The sequence below is a fragment of the Globicephala melas genome, chromosome 6 (assembly GCF_963455315.2).
Source record: "Globicephala melas chromosome 6, mGloMel1.2, whole genome shotgun sequence".
In the NCBI taxonomy this organism is placed as follows: Eukaryota; Metazoa; Chordata; class Mammalia; order Artiodactyla; family Delphinidae; genus Globicephala; species Globicephala melas.
The window spans coordinates 84,106,387-84,122,518 of NC_083319.1; the positions used below are offsets into that span (position 1 = coordinate 84,106,387).

The 16,132-nt window shown below is 36.2% G+C and overlaps 1 protein-coding gene across 2 annotated transcripts in view; it reads left to right on the plus strand.

The window, feature by feature from the left end:
• Positions 1-16,132, plus strand: part of NAA35 (N-alpha-acetyltransferase 35, NatC auxiliary subunit) — an 87,068-nt gene that overhangs the window by 13,877 nt on the left and 57,059 nt on the right. For both annotated transcript variants that reach the window (XM_060301097.2, XM_030832840.3), the window contains exon 6: positions 1,723-1,890. In XM_060301097.2, the coding sequence (XP_060157080.1) occupies positions 1,723-1,890 (168 nt within the window). The remainder of the gene's footprint in view (positions 1-1,722; positions 1,891-16,132) is intronic.

Genomic DNA, 16,132 nt, shown 5'->3' on the forward strand with positions numbered 1-16,132 from the left:
ATTGTCCTTAGAAATAATATAAAATTTCTTCATTTGTGCATCTAGTAAAATACTCATTGATTGCCCGTGTGTATGAAATACTTTTGTTATGTATTTTTTGTGTGTATTTTTCACTTAGGTCTTTTTTTTAAAAAATAAGTTTATTTATTTATTTTTGGCTGCATTGGGTCTTCTTTACTGCGTGCGGGCTTTCTCTAGTTATGGCGAGCGGGGGCTGTTCTTCATTGCAGTGCATGGTCTTCTCATCGTGGTGGCTTCTCTTGTTGCAGAACACGGGCTCTAGGCGTGTGGGCGTCAGTAGTTGTGGCATGTGTGCTCAGTAGTTGTGGCTCGCAGGCTCTAGAAGGCAGGCTCAGTAGTTGTGGCTCACGGGCTCTAGAGGGCAGGCTCAGTAGTTGTGACGCATGGGCTTAGTTGCTCCGCAGCATGTGGGATCTTCCTGGACCAGGGCTTGAACCCGTGTCCCCTGCATTGGCAGGCGGATTCTTAACCACTGTGCCACCAGGGAAGTCCCTCACTTAGGTCTTACATCAGCTCTGCGAGCTATCTGGTACCACTCTTTATCTATTTGCCTAGGGTTACTTTGCTAGTAGGGGGCATAACCAGAATCCTGATCCTGATTCTTCTTCCTCCAAAGCTGTCTGTTTCTCTCAGAGATGTTTTTATTACTCTTTAGCCATTTACTGTCCTAGTGGAATAGGATAAAAGGAGGCAAGGAGGAGAATTTTTGTCAAAGTTGAGGAACAATTCTATGAGACTCGGGGCTGTATCTAAGTTTGAACTTTAATAGGCAGATGGTTTTCAGTCTGGAAAGTCTTCTGCACACTAGTAACGCAAAATACACATCTTAATTGGAGCAGTTTTCATGTGCTTTTCTCATTTTGTAATGTAGCATTTTTTATTTTGCTCTATTGCAGAATTCTTGGACTTAGTGTAAGTTATAACTAAATAAACTTGGACAAATTATTTACACTCTCTGACTATTTCTTTATATGTAAGATGAGAAAAATACCGCCTTCCTCAAAGTGTTAGGAAAAAATGAGATAAGATATATGAAAATACCTAGCATAGTACTTAGATGTCATGATTACTCAGTTTTGGCTGCTGTTCTTCTAGCTTCTAGCACATGGCACTTGCCTCATGGTAGTCACTCAAAATAGTGTTGCCTGATTATTTTTGTGTTTTAGAAAGATCCCTCTGAGTGGGGGTACTGAAGTAGAGGTGGGAGGCAGGGAAATAGTTGCATAGTTTCTTGTAGTAATCTAGGTAAGATGTGATGCACTTGACTGGGTTAGTAATAGTTGGGATGAAAAAGAAGAGTTGAATGAGTGGCTAAGAACCGGGTTAGCTATAAAGTTGTGAATTCCTTAATTTCATAGGTTTTTATTGACTGCTTTGTAGAACTGATAGCTTTTGGATGTGATGTAAGGAGGCCCTGTAATTTCATTAATCTCCGAATATTTGCAACAATTATATAAAAGAATGCTTCCCATATCTATTACTTTAAGGTAATCATGTTTTTAATTCTTGAAAGACTTTAGTTAATGAAAGTGAATTCTAACTGTACTTTGTCTTTTCTGACCTTCCTTTTAATCATCTTTTAAATCTTGTGATTAATCATATTTATTTGGGCCTGTGGCACTCTGGCCTTCGACTGTTGGATCAGACTTTTCAGACTCTGTGTATCACCTTAAACATGTGTGTTCTTTTATTTCTTTATAGATAACATGGTTAGAAGGCCATTCCTTGGCACAGACAGTATTTACGTGCCTTTACATTCATAATCCAGACTTTATAGAAGATCCTGCCATGAAAGCTTTTGCTCTGGGTATCTTGAAAATCTGTGACATTGCAAGGGAAAAAGTAAATAAAGCTGCTGTTTTTGAAGAGGTAAGATTTTGTAATACAAAAATTCCTGAAGCTCATTGACTGCCTTATTCACTGTGAAGTATTTAAATGATTGTGTGATATGTATTTTTTTGTCAACATTTATAGTTAAAAATAGTTTTTTAAAGTAATATGCTGTTGATGTTTACAAATATATTGGCTAAAACAATCCAGTTTTCTCCAAGAAAGAGAAATCTTCATCTTAATGTGTGTTCATCTTAATGTGTGTTCCTTTTGTCAGTACCATTTATTGAATATCCGTTACGTACAGACGTACTTTATTTTGGATGTTGTGGGGATTCACAAAGAAAATAGAAGAGATAGCCTCGTCCCTCAGGTCTCTTATAAATTATAACACGGAAGTTAATCTCAGTCTTTGGATAAGAGGGAGCTAAGGAAAACAAAGTTATGAAGAATAATTTAGAATATAAACGTTTTCTTCCACTTAGTAATAAGTACCTCAGCCTGAGGAAGTGTTGTGCATTTTAGACATAGAAAGATTTTTTCTCCTTATCATAAAAAAAAGATTTCAGATACTGATATTTTAAGGGGAGATGTGATAGCATTTGAAACTATTGATAAGTAATTATTTTTGTTTAATTCTTTCCTTTGTTGAAACTGGTTTTATTTTTCACACTGTTACTGATACAGAATAAATATCTTAGGCTTCAGCAATGGTTCAGTGTAAAGCTTTTCTAAATTTATATTATGTATATGAGAATAATGAAATATATGCCTAATGTGATTTTCACATTTGAATGTGTAGCTTATGAGTTGTTTTTGAAATACTGTGTCCTTCTTATATACTCATTGGTTATTTAGCTACATATTTGAATTGATATGGATATCATGGAAAGTCTTATCCATTTGGATGGAATTTTTTAAAAGATTAGTTTGAGTTAAAAAGTGAGAAGAGTCATACAAATTATTTTAAGTACATTCTCAAAGTATACCCAAAAAGACATAAAAAATCAGTGGGACAGAAAAAGGATTTTTTTTACCAAATAGTACTGGAACAATTAGTTAGTACCCTTGAAAATTACTTCATCAGCATTTTACATCTGCCTTAGTCCATTTAGGCTGCCATGACAGCATACCATAGACTGGGTAGCTTATAAACAATAATTTATTTCCCATAGTCTGGAAGCTAAGAAGTGTAAGATCAAGGCAACAGCAGATTTGGTGCCTGGTGAGGGCCTGCTTCCTGGTTCATCTTTGCACTGTGGCCTCACATGGCAGAAGGAGGGGTGGGGAGCTCTCTGGAGTCTCTTTTATAAGAACACTAATGCCATGTATGAGGGCCCCAGCCTCATGACCTGATCACCTCCTAAAGGCTCCATCTCCCAGTACCATCACATTGAAGGTTAGGTTTCAACATATAAAATTTGATGGGACACATTCAGTCTGTTTATTGCAGTTGATTGATATGTCTTAAGTCTCGATCTATAGGTTCCCCCTCTTTTTTATTTTTTTTTAAGCCTTGTGACTTTTTGTTAAACAACTCTGTGCGTTCCTTCCAAAGGCCTCACCTCCAAATAACTATCACATTGGGCATTAGAATTTCACATATGAATTTGGGAGTTGGGGGGGACACAAACATTCAGTTTATAACAACATCAAAGTAAATTGTAGATAGAAAAAATATTTCAGGTGTAAAAAGTTATTTAAAAATCGGAAGACAGTTTACGGAAATAAAATGACCATTAAACATAAGATGCTTAACCTCACTTTAGAAATGCAAATTAAAACTGTGAGACACCATGTTCTACCTATAACAGGCACTCACATGCTCTGTGTGTGTGTGTAGGATATGAATAGTCATTGTTTCCCTCTTTTTAATCTTTAAAAAAAAGTTTATTTGGAAATATTTTCCAAATAATAGCAGTTACAGTAACTGCACAAAGAACACCCAGATTCACCTGCTATTAACCTATTATCTCATTTGTTTTTTCAGTTTTTCTCTCATGCATGTATGTATATATGTATTTTTTTTCTGAATCATTGCAGAGTAAGTTGTGTACATTATGATCTTCTTCCCTGAGACACATCAGTATGCACCTTGTAAGGAAAACGGCACTCTCATACACAACTACAGCACAATTATCAACCTCAGTAAATCTATAATACCAATCCATTACCCATGTTCCATTTCTATCAGTTGACTCAGTAATGTCCTTATCTTTCCCTACGGTATGGGATCCAGTCTAGGATCATGTCCTTCATTTAGCTGCATATCTCTTTAGTGTCCTTTAATCTACAACAGTTCCTTATCCTTTTGTCTCTAATGACAGTGATATTTTTGGAAAATGCAGCCCTCTCCTACTTTCCCTTTTTTAATAGAATGTTCCTCACTTGGGGTTTGTCTGTTCTTTCTTCACGATTAGATTTGTATTATGCAGTACTGGCTGGCATATGATGTGAGTGATGTTGTATCCTTCTTATGGTATCACATCTGAGGCATACAGTGTCCATCTGCCCCTCAATGGTGATGTGATTTTATCACCCCATCAAAGCGTTTTCTGATTGCTATATGGTTACTTTAAAAAAATTTTTATTTTACTGAAGTATAGTTGATTTACATTGTTTTTGTTTTTGTTTTGCGGTACGTGGGCCTCTCACTGTTGTGGCCTCTCCCGTTGCGGAGCACAGGCTCCGGACGCGCAGGCCCAGCGGCCATGGCCCATGGGCCCAGCTGCTCCGCGGCACGTGGGATCCTCCCGGACCGGGGCACGAACCCGTGTCCCCTGCATCAGCAGGTGGACTCTCAACCACTGTGCCACCAGGGAAGCCCGCAACTCTAGTTTTTTGAGGAACCTCCATACTGTTTTCCATAGTGGCTGTACCAGTTTACATTCCCATATGGTTACTATATCTAACCTTGCATACATAATAAGCAATCTGTAGGGAAACACTTTAAGATCATATAAATACCCTGCTCATTAAAGTCTCTCCCTGTATATTTAGTATCCATTCATGGTACTTGCTTGGATTAATCTTGACTGTGTTGGCTGCAAAATGATGATTTTGAACTCTAGCACTTCCTCCACATTTATTAGTTAGGACAGGATTCCATTATAAGCAAGATTCGTACATTTTTTGATGGGAGTGTAAATTCATACAACTTTTTAAAAGAGCAGTTTGGTAATATCTGTGACTTAAAATGCATGTCTTGTTTCAGCAGTTTCACTTTTAGGAATTTAGCCTATAAATATATTTGTGCTTATCCCCAAAGGTCTACGTACAAGGACATTAATTGTAGTAACTAAAGTCTGGAAGCTAATGTCCATCAGTAGGAGACTCATTAAATGACACTACATTCATGCAGCCAAGTAAGTGCTGTGTAACCTTTACAAAGGAGGAGGTAGGCTTACTTACACAGATGAGATTAGATCTCCAAATTAATGTAAAATAAGTCAGGTGTAGAAAAGCATGAGTAGCTTGCTACTGTTTTTGTTTTCTTTTTTCTAAAGAGATAGGTAGTTAAATCTTCATACACAAGAAGATAACTAGGGTATTTGAGGGTCAGGGTATATACTTGTTTTTACTATTGGAATTTTTATTATATGCATGTATTACTTTCTTTTTAAATAAACTAAAAAAATTTTTTTATGATAGAAGTAATCAATCAAATTTCTATATAGTCTCTGGATGAAGAACTTACTAAGAGATGGGAGAAATCCTAAAGGAAAGGACTAATAGGAAGAAAACTGATAGAAAAAAGTCCTAGGAAAAATATAGACAACAAAATAATCAATTTTTATGTATTAAGATCCCATTCAAATAAAGCATAACACTAATACCCGAATGAATAAATGCGCAGTAAAATAAATAGCCCATTCATAGAGGAAGGTTATCAAATGGCCATAATATTTTAAAAATTTAGGCTCAGTGTAATCCAAGAAAAACAAAGTAATAATCAGTTCACTTTTCATCTACAAAGTTTTTAAAATGAGAATATTCAATGTTGGTAAGGATGCAATATGTTGGAACATTTTTTTTTTTAATAGTGGGGGGTATGCATTAGCATAGCTGTTTAGGAAAACAGTTTAGCAGTGTATATATCAAGAGTCTTAAACATATTGACACCATTTAAACTACTTAGTTCACCTTTAGAACTCAGCCTTAAAGAAATTATTAGAAATGTGGACGCTTTATACCCAAATACATTAATCAGTGTTTTTAACAGTGAAAATTGGTATCAATCAAAATGCCACCATTAGTGTTATGGTTGAAATAAATTATGGTTAATTTATTACACATAATTGATTACGTGTAATGAATATATAGTGATGACAAAGTAATATCATGGAAAAAGGCATACTTTAAAAGATTAAGAAGGCAGCACACAATGTAATCAATTATGTAAAAATAAAGAAAACTGAAAAGAAACATAAGTTAGCTCCTAGGCTGGAAAGATGATATTTTTCCTGTTTTGCTAAACTTTTCAGATTTTCCAGATAAATTTGTCTCAGTTTTAATAATTAAAAAAAAAATTGATCTAGTAAAATCCTTAAGAGGCCTGGTGATGAATAAATAAGAGCGACTTAAATAATTTGCTTGTTTGAAATGGATGCTTCAGAAGTTCCTAAATGATTATGTATTTTGTCTCTGCTTTGTTTTTACTCCTGAACTGGAGACGTTTTCAGTTGCCTAAAGATGTTTCTTTCTCGATATCTTGCTCACGTGCAAATGGGGACCACAGTTCCCCCATCAGGTGGCTTTTCCTCTTGGATTTTGTATCTTGTAAAATGGTGTCTTTAATGTTATCTTTGATTACTTTTTTTTAACCTCCAACATCCAGATCCTTTTACCTTGCAAGTGTCTTGAATCTGGGCACTGTTTTTCCTTCCCTCTCATTGTTCCTGCTTTAGTTCATGCCTCTGTCAGCTTTAGGTTAGGGTCCTGTGAGAGTTTCTGAACTCTACTTTCTGGCCTAGTCTTTTCCCTCTAGTCCGTTCTCCACTTGACCATCAGTTATCTTCTTAAAGGTAATCTGGTCATGTTCAGTTTTGCTATTTGAAAGTTTTCACTAGGGTGTGTATTTTAATAAAAGTAATAATACTTGTACATAGTATACAAAATCGAATAGCCCACAAGACTTACAATGAAAAAATAATAGTGCTCTGCTCTTTCCTTATCCATTCATAATAATATTCAATTATTTTACCCTTTTTCTACTATCTGCTTCTGTGTTTCTGTATAATAGGCTTGTATTCTAGTTTCTGGGTTTAAGGGTTTATCAGTTTTTAACTATAGTATAGCAGCACATTTTTAGCATATGTTTAGCATTCATACATTACCTCCTCCTCACTTCAAATAGTAATTCACTTTGTGGTTAAATCATTCAATTCTAACATTATTGTGATTGTATATATATTAATGACAGATGAGCCAGAGTAGTGTATGCTTTTTTTTCCCTCATACAAATTTTTTTTTCTTGATGGTAATAACTACCTCTTCTTTTTGGTTTGCTTAGTTTTATGTGTACTTTTCCTTAATTCTTCCTTTCCCATTATTATTAAACACATCAGGTAATCTGTATATTTCATCGTGTAATAAACATCTATATCTATATATATCAGGTAATTTATAATTTTTGTTTTGAAATGCTCTTCTTGAAGTTCTTTGTTCTCTAGCTTCAGGCTGGGTCAGTTGCTTTCTAGGCCCACTGCACAGCTGTCATCCCAGGTTTCTCTGCACCATTCTCCTGGGAATTCCATTTCCCTCTCTTTTTGTTAGATCCCTAGTTACCTGGATCTCGTGCCTTTATTGTTCTTAGTTTATTACTTTGTGCAGTGTCTTCAGTTTCTTCGGGGAGACAGGGAGGGAATTTTTCTTTGAGACCTTGCATGTCTGAAAATGTCTTCCCTGCCCTCACACCTGATTGATAGTTTGGCTGTAATGGATTTCTAGGCTGGAAAATAACATCCTCAGCATTTTGAAGGCATTGTTCCACTGATTTGTAATCCCAGTGTTACCATCCTGATTCTTAATATGCGACTCATTTTTCTCTTTAGAAGCATTTAGGATTTCTCTTTTTAATGACCATACCTTAGATTAGTCTTTGAAACCCCTTAATGATCTTTGAAGTTTGAAGCATCCCGTTCTTAGACCACCACCTCTGTTTCTAAATTACTTGTGTTCTGATTCCTAGAGTTCTTCACTCCTATTTGGACTTCTGTTTATTTATATCATTGCTTCATTGTTATTAACCTCTTGACCCTCTTTTCCAAATTTAAGTATCATCATCCTTTATTACAGTCATTCCCTTGCATATACTTTCAGCTCCCTTCCTCTCTTGCCTTGTTATACCTCAATTCTAGTTGAATCTAACCCTTTGCCTACCTGCACATCTCAGTGTGACTGGAAAAAAATGCATTTCCACTGATTGGTCCTACTACCATTTCATCACCAGTAACTGCATGTAGGCCCTCAGTGCTCCCTAGCAATCATTACATCTCCCTAGTTCATTCACTCCACTCCCCTCAAACTTCTAGCACTTTGACCATCCTCACTTGAAGCAAATGACCTGCCTTTCTATTGCACTGAATAAACGGAAGCAGTCTTCCCACCTACCTGCATATGTGACCTCTTTTCTGCTGCCCTTCTGTTATGTAGATGAACTTTCTCTGCTCCTAAGAGTGATCCCTTCTGCTTGCGCCTTAGATTCCATACTCAGTCTTATATTCAAAGACATTGGTCTACCAATTCTCACCTTTATCCCTTGAGTAATGAATTTGCTGCTCTACTGGATCATTCCTATCAGCATACAAACATGCTTTATTCATGTTACTCAATCTCAGAAATACCATTTCATGGCATAGTCTTGTCCTTCAGCTTCTGCCCATACCTCAGTTCTTCTTTTCAGCCAGTATCCTTAAGAGGTGTTCATACCCACTGTCCTCTTTTCTCTGTTGAATCCACTCCAGTCAGGCTTTGAACACGTGTTCCACCAAAATTGTGACATTATGGTCATCAAACATCTCAGTGTTGGTAAACCCAGTGGTTAATGTTTGGTCTTAAACTCGACCTATCAGAAGATTTTGACATAGTTGATCACTCCATCTTTGAAACAAATTATTTTCTGGTTTCTCATCTTACTGGTTGTTCTTGTTTGTCATCTCATTCTCTAAACCAGCAGTATCCAATAGGAATATAATGCAAGCCACATACATAATTTAAAATGTTCTAGTAACCATGGGTAAAGTTAATTTTAATAACATTTACTTAGCCCAATATATCTTAAATAATACTTCAATATATAATCAGTTTAAAAATATTAATGACCCTAGCTGCATAGGGTATCCTGTGTGGAGGATACCAATCCATAGTACTATCACATCTTTTTTATTTAATATTACTACCCACTTCTATGGAAAGCTGGGCAAGACACTAATTGTAGGGTATTATCTGCCTGCCACTGGACCTTAGAAGTGGGGGAAGAGACAATGTACAAAACAGGAAATGCATATGGCTTACAAAATTGTGGGAAAAGAATTTTTTTAAACAACTCACTAATGATCCAAAAATGCATGTTAAAACTAGATATCATTTTTTTGGCCTGTGAAATAAATGGGTATAAATTTGAGACAACCTGAAGCTTGCAACAGAGCAATAAAATGGACAGTTCTTTTTTTTTTTTTTTAATCTTTATTTATTTATTTGACTGTGCCGGGTCTTAGTTGTGGCACGCAGGATCTTTTAGTTGTGACATGCGGGATCTAGTTCCCTGACCAGGGATCAAACCCGGTCCCCCTGCATTGGGAGCATGGAGTCTTAGTCACTGGACCACCAGGGAAGTCCCAAAATGGATACTTTTTTTCACTGTTGGAGAGAGAATAAATTGGTCCAGATATTTTGGGGAAAAAATATTAATGAAATATTTTGAATTCTTTTTTTTCTACTGAATATTCTCAATCTGGTATGTATTTTACACTTACAGCACATCCTAGTTTGAACTAGTCTCATTTCAAGTGCTCGGTAGTTATGTGGCGCACAGCTCTAAACATTGGTGTGACTCAGGCTCAGTTTTTACACTTCTTTATCTATACTCTTGATGATCTCATGCAGTTTCATATTTTTAAATTCTGTCTCTGCTAATGAGGCCAAATTTATATTCTTAACCTAGGCTTGTTCCCTAAATGTCATATTCATATATGCTGCTGCCTATTCTACATTCTCACTAGGATGTCATACATAACATTTCCAAAATGAAGCTGCTGGTTTTCCCCTTGCTTCCAACTTCTTTCTTCTGTAGTCTTCTCAGTCTTAGCAAATGGAACTCCATTCTTCTAGTTGCGCAGACCAAAAACCTGGGCATCATCCTTAACTCTTCTCTTTCTCCCGTACCCTGCATCTAAACCCTCAGAAAGTCCTTGGCAAACTACAGCCTGCAGACCAGCCCTGCTGCCTGTGTCTTTTATGGTCCTTGAGCTAAGAATATTTTCTTTCCTTTTAAATGGTTACATTTATATAGTTATGTAAGTGCCTACTCAGTATTCTCTGTTTTGCCACTTGGTCTGCAAAGCATAAAATATATATAACCTGGCCCTTTAAGAAAAAATTTGCCTATCCTTAATCTGTACTATCTGTTTATTGATTTCATTAGCATACGCTGAACATTGTGGCAAGTGCTGGGAATAAAATGATAGGCATATCACTTTGCTGTGCACAGTGAGGATGGGAGTCTAAGAGCTCCTTTCTTAGACATCCAGCTTCTTATTCCTCTAGCCCCACATCTTTTTCTTTTTTTTTTAAAAATTATTTTATATTTGGCTGTGTTGGGTCTTTGTTGCTGAGCGCGGGCTTTCTCTAGTTGCAGCGAGCAGGGGCTACTTTTCGTTGCTGTGTGCAGGCTTCTCATTGCAGTGGCTTCTCTTTTTGTCCAATTACTTGGCATCTTCCAAAAATTGCCTTATGTGTCTTGAATGTTGTCTTCCATTCTGTCTTCCTTGTTCTTTGGAATTCAAAATTTTCATTCCTTTACTGATGATTTCAAGAGGAAATACCACATTTAACCAAAAGTCCATTGTTTCTACTGCCTACATGATAAAATTCAAAACCCTTAGAGTATCTCTTTTTATCATCTGGCCCCAATTTTATTACTCATTTTTTATTACTTCTTAATTTTTTTATTGAGTTATATGGCATATGACATTGTATAAGTTTAAGCAGTATGGCATATTAATTTGATTCATTTATATTGCAAAATGATTGCCATAGTAGCCTTAGCTAACACCTCTATTGTGTTACATAATTGTCATTTCTTCTAGTGTTGGGAACAATTAAAATGGAGTCTCTTAGCAAGTTTAATGTTTATAATAGTTTTGTTGTCTGTAATCACTGTACTGTATATTAGGTTTCTAGGACTTACTAATCTACTAGTTGCAAGTCTGTACCCTTAAACAACATCTCCCCAATTCCCCCACACCTAGCCCCTGGTAAACACCATTTTACTGTTTGCTTTTACGATTTTGGTTTTTTTAGATTCCACATATGAGAGAGATCATACAGTGTTTGTCTTTCTCTGTCTTACTTAGCATAATGTCCTCAGGGTCCATTAATGTTGCTGCAAATGGCAGAATTTCCTTTTTTTCTTATGGCTGCATATTATTCATTGTATAAATATACATCTTCTTTATCCATTCATTCATTGATGGACACTTACGTTGTTTCCATACCTTGGCTTTTGTGAATAATGCTGCAATAAACATTAGAGTGCATGTCTCTTTGGTTACTTGTTTTCATTTCCTTTGGATATACATATACCCATTAATGGGATTGCTGGATTGGATGGTAGTTCTAATTTTAATTTTTTGGGTAACCTCCATACTGTTCTCTGCAGTGATTGAACCAGTTTACAGTCCCACTAACAGTGCACAAGGGTTACTTTTTCTCCACATCCGAGCCAGCATTTGTTATCCCTTGCCTTTTTGATGGTCACCATTCTTATGGGTGTGAGGTGATACTTCATTGTGGTATTTATTACAGGCGTACCTTGGAGATATTGTAGGTATGGTTCCAGGCCACCACAATAAAGCAAATATTGGGATAAAATGAGTCACACGAATTTTTTGGTTTCCCAGTGCATGTTAAAGTTATATTTACTATAGTGTAGTCTATTAAGTGAAACAGCATTATGTCTAAAAAAACAATGTACATACCTTAATTAAAAAATACCTTATTGCTAAAAAATGCTAAACATCATCTGACAATGCAGGGTTGCTACAAACCTTCAATTTGTTTTTTAAAAAATGCAGTATCTGCAAAGTGAAATAAAGTAAAATACAGTAAAATAAGGTATGCCTGTATACCTTTTTCTTCTCCCCTGGCATTTTATTCTTCAGCTGGTCCTATATGTTATTCTCTTTCAGTATCCCATGCTTGTGCACAGGATGTTGCTTCTGACCCCTTGGCCTTTTCTCCTTACCCTTTTAGGGCAGAGTCTTACTTATCTATAAACTTGTATCCCAATCTCCTGACTTCCCCAGACTTCAGTTTTGTTCTCTGTTGTTCTTTAGCATGTTCTTCTGTCATAGCTAGTGTCTGTACATGCTGGTTTGCATAGAGCAGTCCTGCCTGACACCTTTTGTCCTGGTGTAATTATTATAGCATTCCCTCTTACTCTTAGTAGTATACTGCTTGAGTATGGATGTGATGTTTGGAGGTACTGCTTCATTTTGTGAACATGAAGTGACAGATGTAAAAATCTAAAAGCTTAGGATAGTGGAGCCAAAAGAAAGATTACTTTCTAATATTCTAATGTTCATGTTATTTGGCATGCTGTAAATCTGTATCACTTAAGTCACTTAAGTTGGATTTTTCTCTTACTTGCAGCCGAGCATATTTCTAATACAACAGTAAATAAATGAAACTATAAAAGTTCTTGGCTTGTCTGGCAAAGAGTAAACACTATTATCCATTTGATGTATATCTTTCCAAGTGTTTTTTATGATACGTACCCGTGTGTATTTTACTTAACATGATGGAATTATGTAGACTGTTTGCAACTTGCATTTTCCCACAGAGTATAGAGAACAGATTTTTGCACATACCAGCACATGTAGGTAGATCTACCTCATTGTTTTTATTTGCATTGCATCGTGTTGCGAATACAGATTTTGAAGAACTATTTCTGGCATGAATCATCAAAGGATGCTCAAACTAGTAGACAAAAGTGTAATGAGACACAGGATTTGTACCTAGCCTCAATGTATCATCCCACAAGACATTTATTAATTACAAAAGGGAAAATGATAAGTTTACAGTGTAGACACTTAGTATCTTAGCCAAGTGGCCAGAATTAACCACCAGTAATGGGATAAGTCAACACCATGTGTCTCCAGATTCAGTGATCTAAGAAGGACATAACATCACTTCTGTGGTATTCAGGTCAAATATCCTATCAAATATTAAATTGATTTGAATTTCGGAAAAATATAAGACAAACCCATATTGAGGGACATACACAAAATAACTTTGGCTTGTACTGTTCTAAAATGTCAGGGCATGAAAGACAAGGACAAAAGAAATGTTCCAGGTTAAAGAGACGTCAGTTTCCTGATTTGATAATTGTACTGTGGTTTTGTAAGAGAATGATTTTTGTTTTTATAAAATCACACTGACATTTACAGATAAAGGGGTATCATAGTCTGCAACCTAGTCTGAAAGGTTTCAGGGAAGAAAAATAGAGAATTATAATGTAAATGTGGTTTAATGTTATCATTTGGGTGAAGGCAATATGGGACTTCTCTTTACTATTTTTGTAATCTGAATTTTTTTCAGAATAAAAGTTAGAAAAGCCTCTGGGGAGTGAGACCACATAAGTTTGTGTTCTTACTCTGTCGCTTACTAGCTCTGTGGTTTTTCAGAATTTAAACGTCCTATGCCTCAGTTTCCTCATTTATAAAATGTAGTTTATAAAAGTACCCACCTTAGAGCATTATTGTGAGGATTAACAAATTAACAAGTAAAATGTTTAGAACAGTGCCTGGCACCTGACAAGCACTTAATAACATTAGCTGCTATTAGTAGTTGTAGGAGCAGCAGCAGCAGTAGTATTCCACTGTATGTACAATAAATTACAAGCCACTTACTAGTGGACATTTAAATTGTTTCAAGTCCTAATCTGAATTATCTGTGCTCATGTTTTACCCTTACTTGTACCCTTACTAGGTTACCCAGTATCTGGTCTGTGGTAGGTACTCAAATTTTAGTTGAATGAATCAGATTATTTTAGGAGACCCTGAAATATTTATGCAAAGTATTTTATCTGTGAAATGAATGTTTAAAGCAGTAATAAATCACAACTAATACATTGTGACTATTAAGTTTTAGAAGGGATTGAAACAGTTTTACTTATTTAGAATATTAGTACAATCAAGATTACTGCTTTGGTGAAATCACATTCAATTCTGATATTGGGTGTTCTGTTACAGTTATGATTGTAAGTATTTACTATTCTAAATTTCTTTGCAAGGCTGCATTGTTTTAAATGCTGTGTTTTATAGAATGCTAAATATCCCTTATAATTTTCTGCAGTTATATCTTGGTAGTATTGTAAAGATATTGTAGAGTACAAGTGAAGAACATGGGCTTTATCTGTCAAAACATCTTCTGTCCCTGGGATAATAAGCTCTGTATTTGCAGTGATAGTATTTTACCATTGTATCCCTGGTGTTTAGCCTATACCAGCCATCATAGGGTGCTCAGAAAATGATTTGTCCATTGCTCAGAAATGGACAAAATTTTTTCCCTACTAATTACTCACCTCTAAAATCTTGATATCAAGCTATCAAACTATATCAAAGGATACCAAACTATCCTTTGATCCATACCACTTACTTGGATTCCCCTATTCCTTCTGTCCTTTAGTGCCACAGAGACCTCCAATTCATAGGTGCTGTCGCTTTAGTTTTCTCTGTTACTTTCCTCACGTTCTCATTTCCATGGCCCAGTTAGTGCTAAAATTGCTTTCTTGCACCCAAACAACAGAAGGCAGCTGGGGAAAATTCACATCTGTGTGTCTGTTCTCACTTTAATTTTAGGACTGCAAGTCTCAGATGGGCACTCAACACTAGAGACAATCCTATCCTACAACACTTCCGTAGCAAACTTGCTTTTCTAGTCTCTAAGGTAACTTTTCCCCATCTGTTACTTCTCAGACCTCCAGTGTCAACTCTCACTGTCAGCTTGCTTTCTACCATAATGGGATATTAGATACAGTCAGATGTAATTAGAAGTATCCCATCTTCTTATTATCACAAATGCTAACCTGTTATGGTATCCACACACTCTGTTGTTGTTAAAACGAAAGTATCCCTGTGACATTCTAAGCTCTCAGCCCCTCCACTGTGTTCTAGATTCCCTCCCCTCTAGCCTACTGCAGTTAGTATCCCTTTCTTTGTATTGTGTTGCTGCTGCATCCTTCGCTACTAGATTATTCTTACTGGCATATAAACATGTTTTTACATGACTTAATTTAAAACCAAAATACCGCAGTTCCCTTGATGCCATGGCTCCTTATATCTACAGTCTCATTTCTCTGCTGCCCTATATGTACCAAAAACTCCTTGAATGAGCTGTTAATATTATTTTACTTTCTCTTTCATTCTCTTCTCACCCACACCAATTGGACATTCTTCTACCACTACAGAAACTGCTTTTAGCAAGCTCCTTAATGATATCCGTCTTGGTAAATCCAGTGTTCTCACTCCTCCCTCTTCAGCCTGTCGGCTTCATTAGACTCAACTGACCACTTTTTGAAATACTTTCTTCTTATCTTCCTATTATGACAATCTGTTGGATTTCTTTCTTTCTCACTGGTTAGTCCATTTCCTGTGCTTGCTCCTGTAGATCTCCAGTTCTCTTGGGCTCTCTCTGGGTTGATTTCCTCTAGTTCTGTGGCTTTTAATACCAACTATAAGCTGATGAAGTCCAAATTGATATCTCTAATCCTGATTTCCTCCTCTGACTTTCAGACTCAAGCAAGTGCCTTCCTGAAATCTTCCCTTGGATGACCAAAGGAATTACAAACTTAATATAGTTAAAATTGTATTCCATTTCTGCCCTTAAACCTGCTCCTCCCAAACTGCCCCATCTGAGTAAATGGCATCATAATTTACCAGTTGCTCAGACCGAAAACCCTTGATTATACTACAGTTTACCTCATATTCAGTTCTTCAGCACATCATGTTGGCTTTACCTTTTAAATATATCCTGATTTCAACAACTTCTCATCATTTCT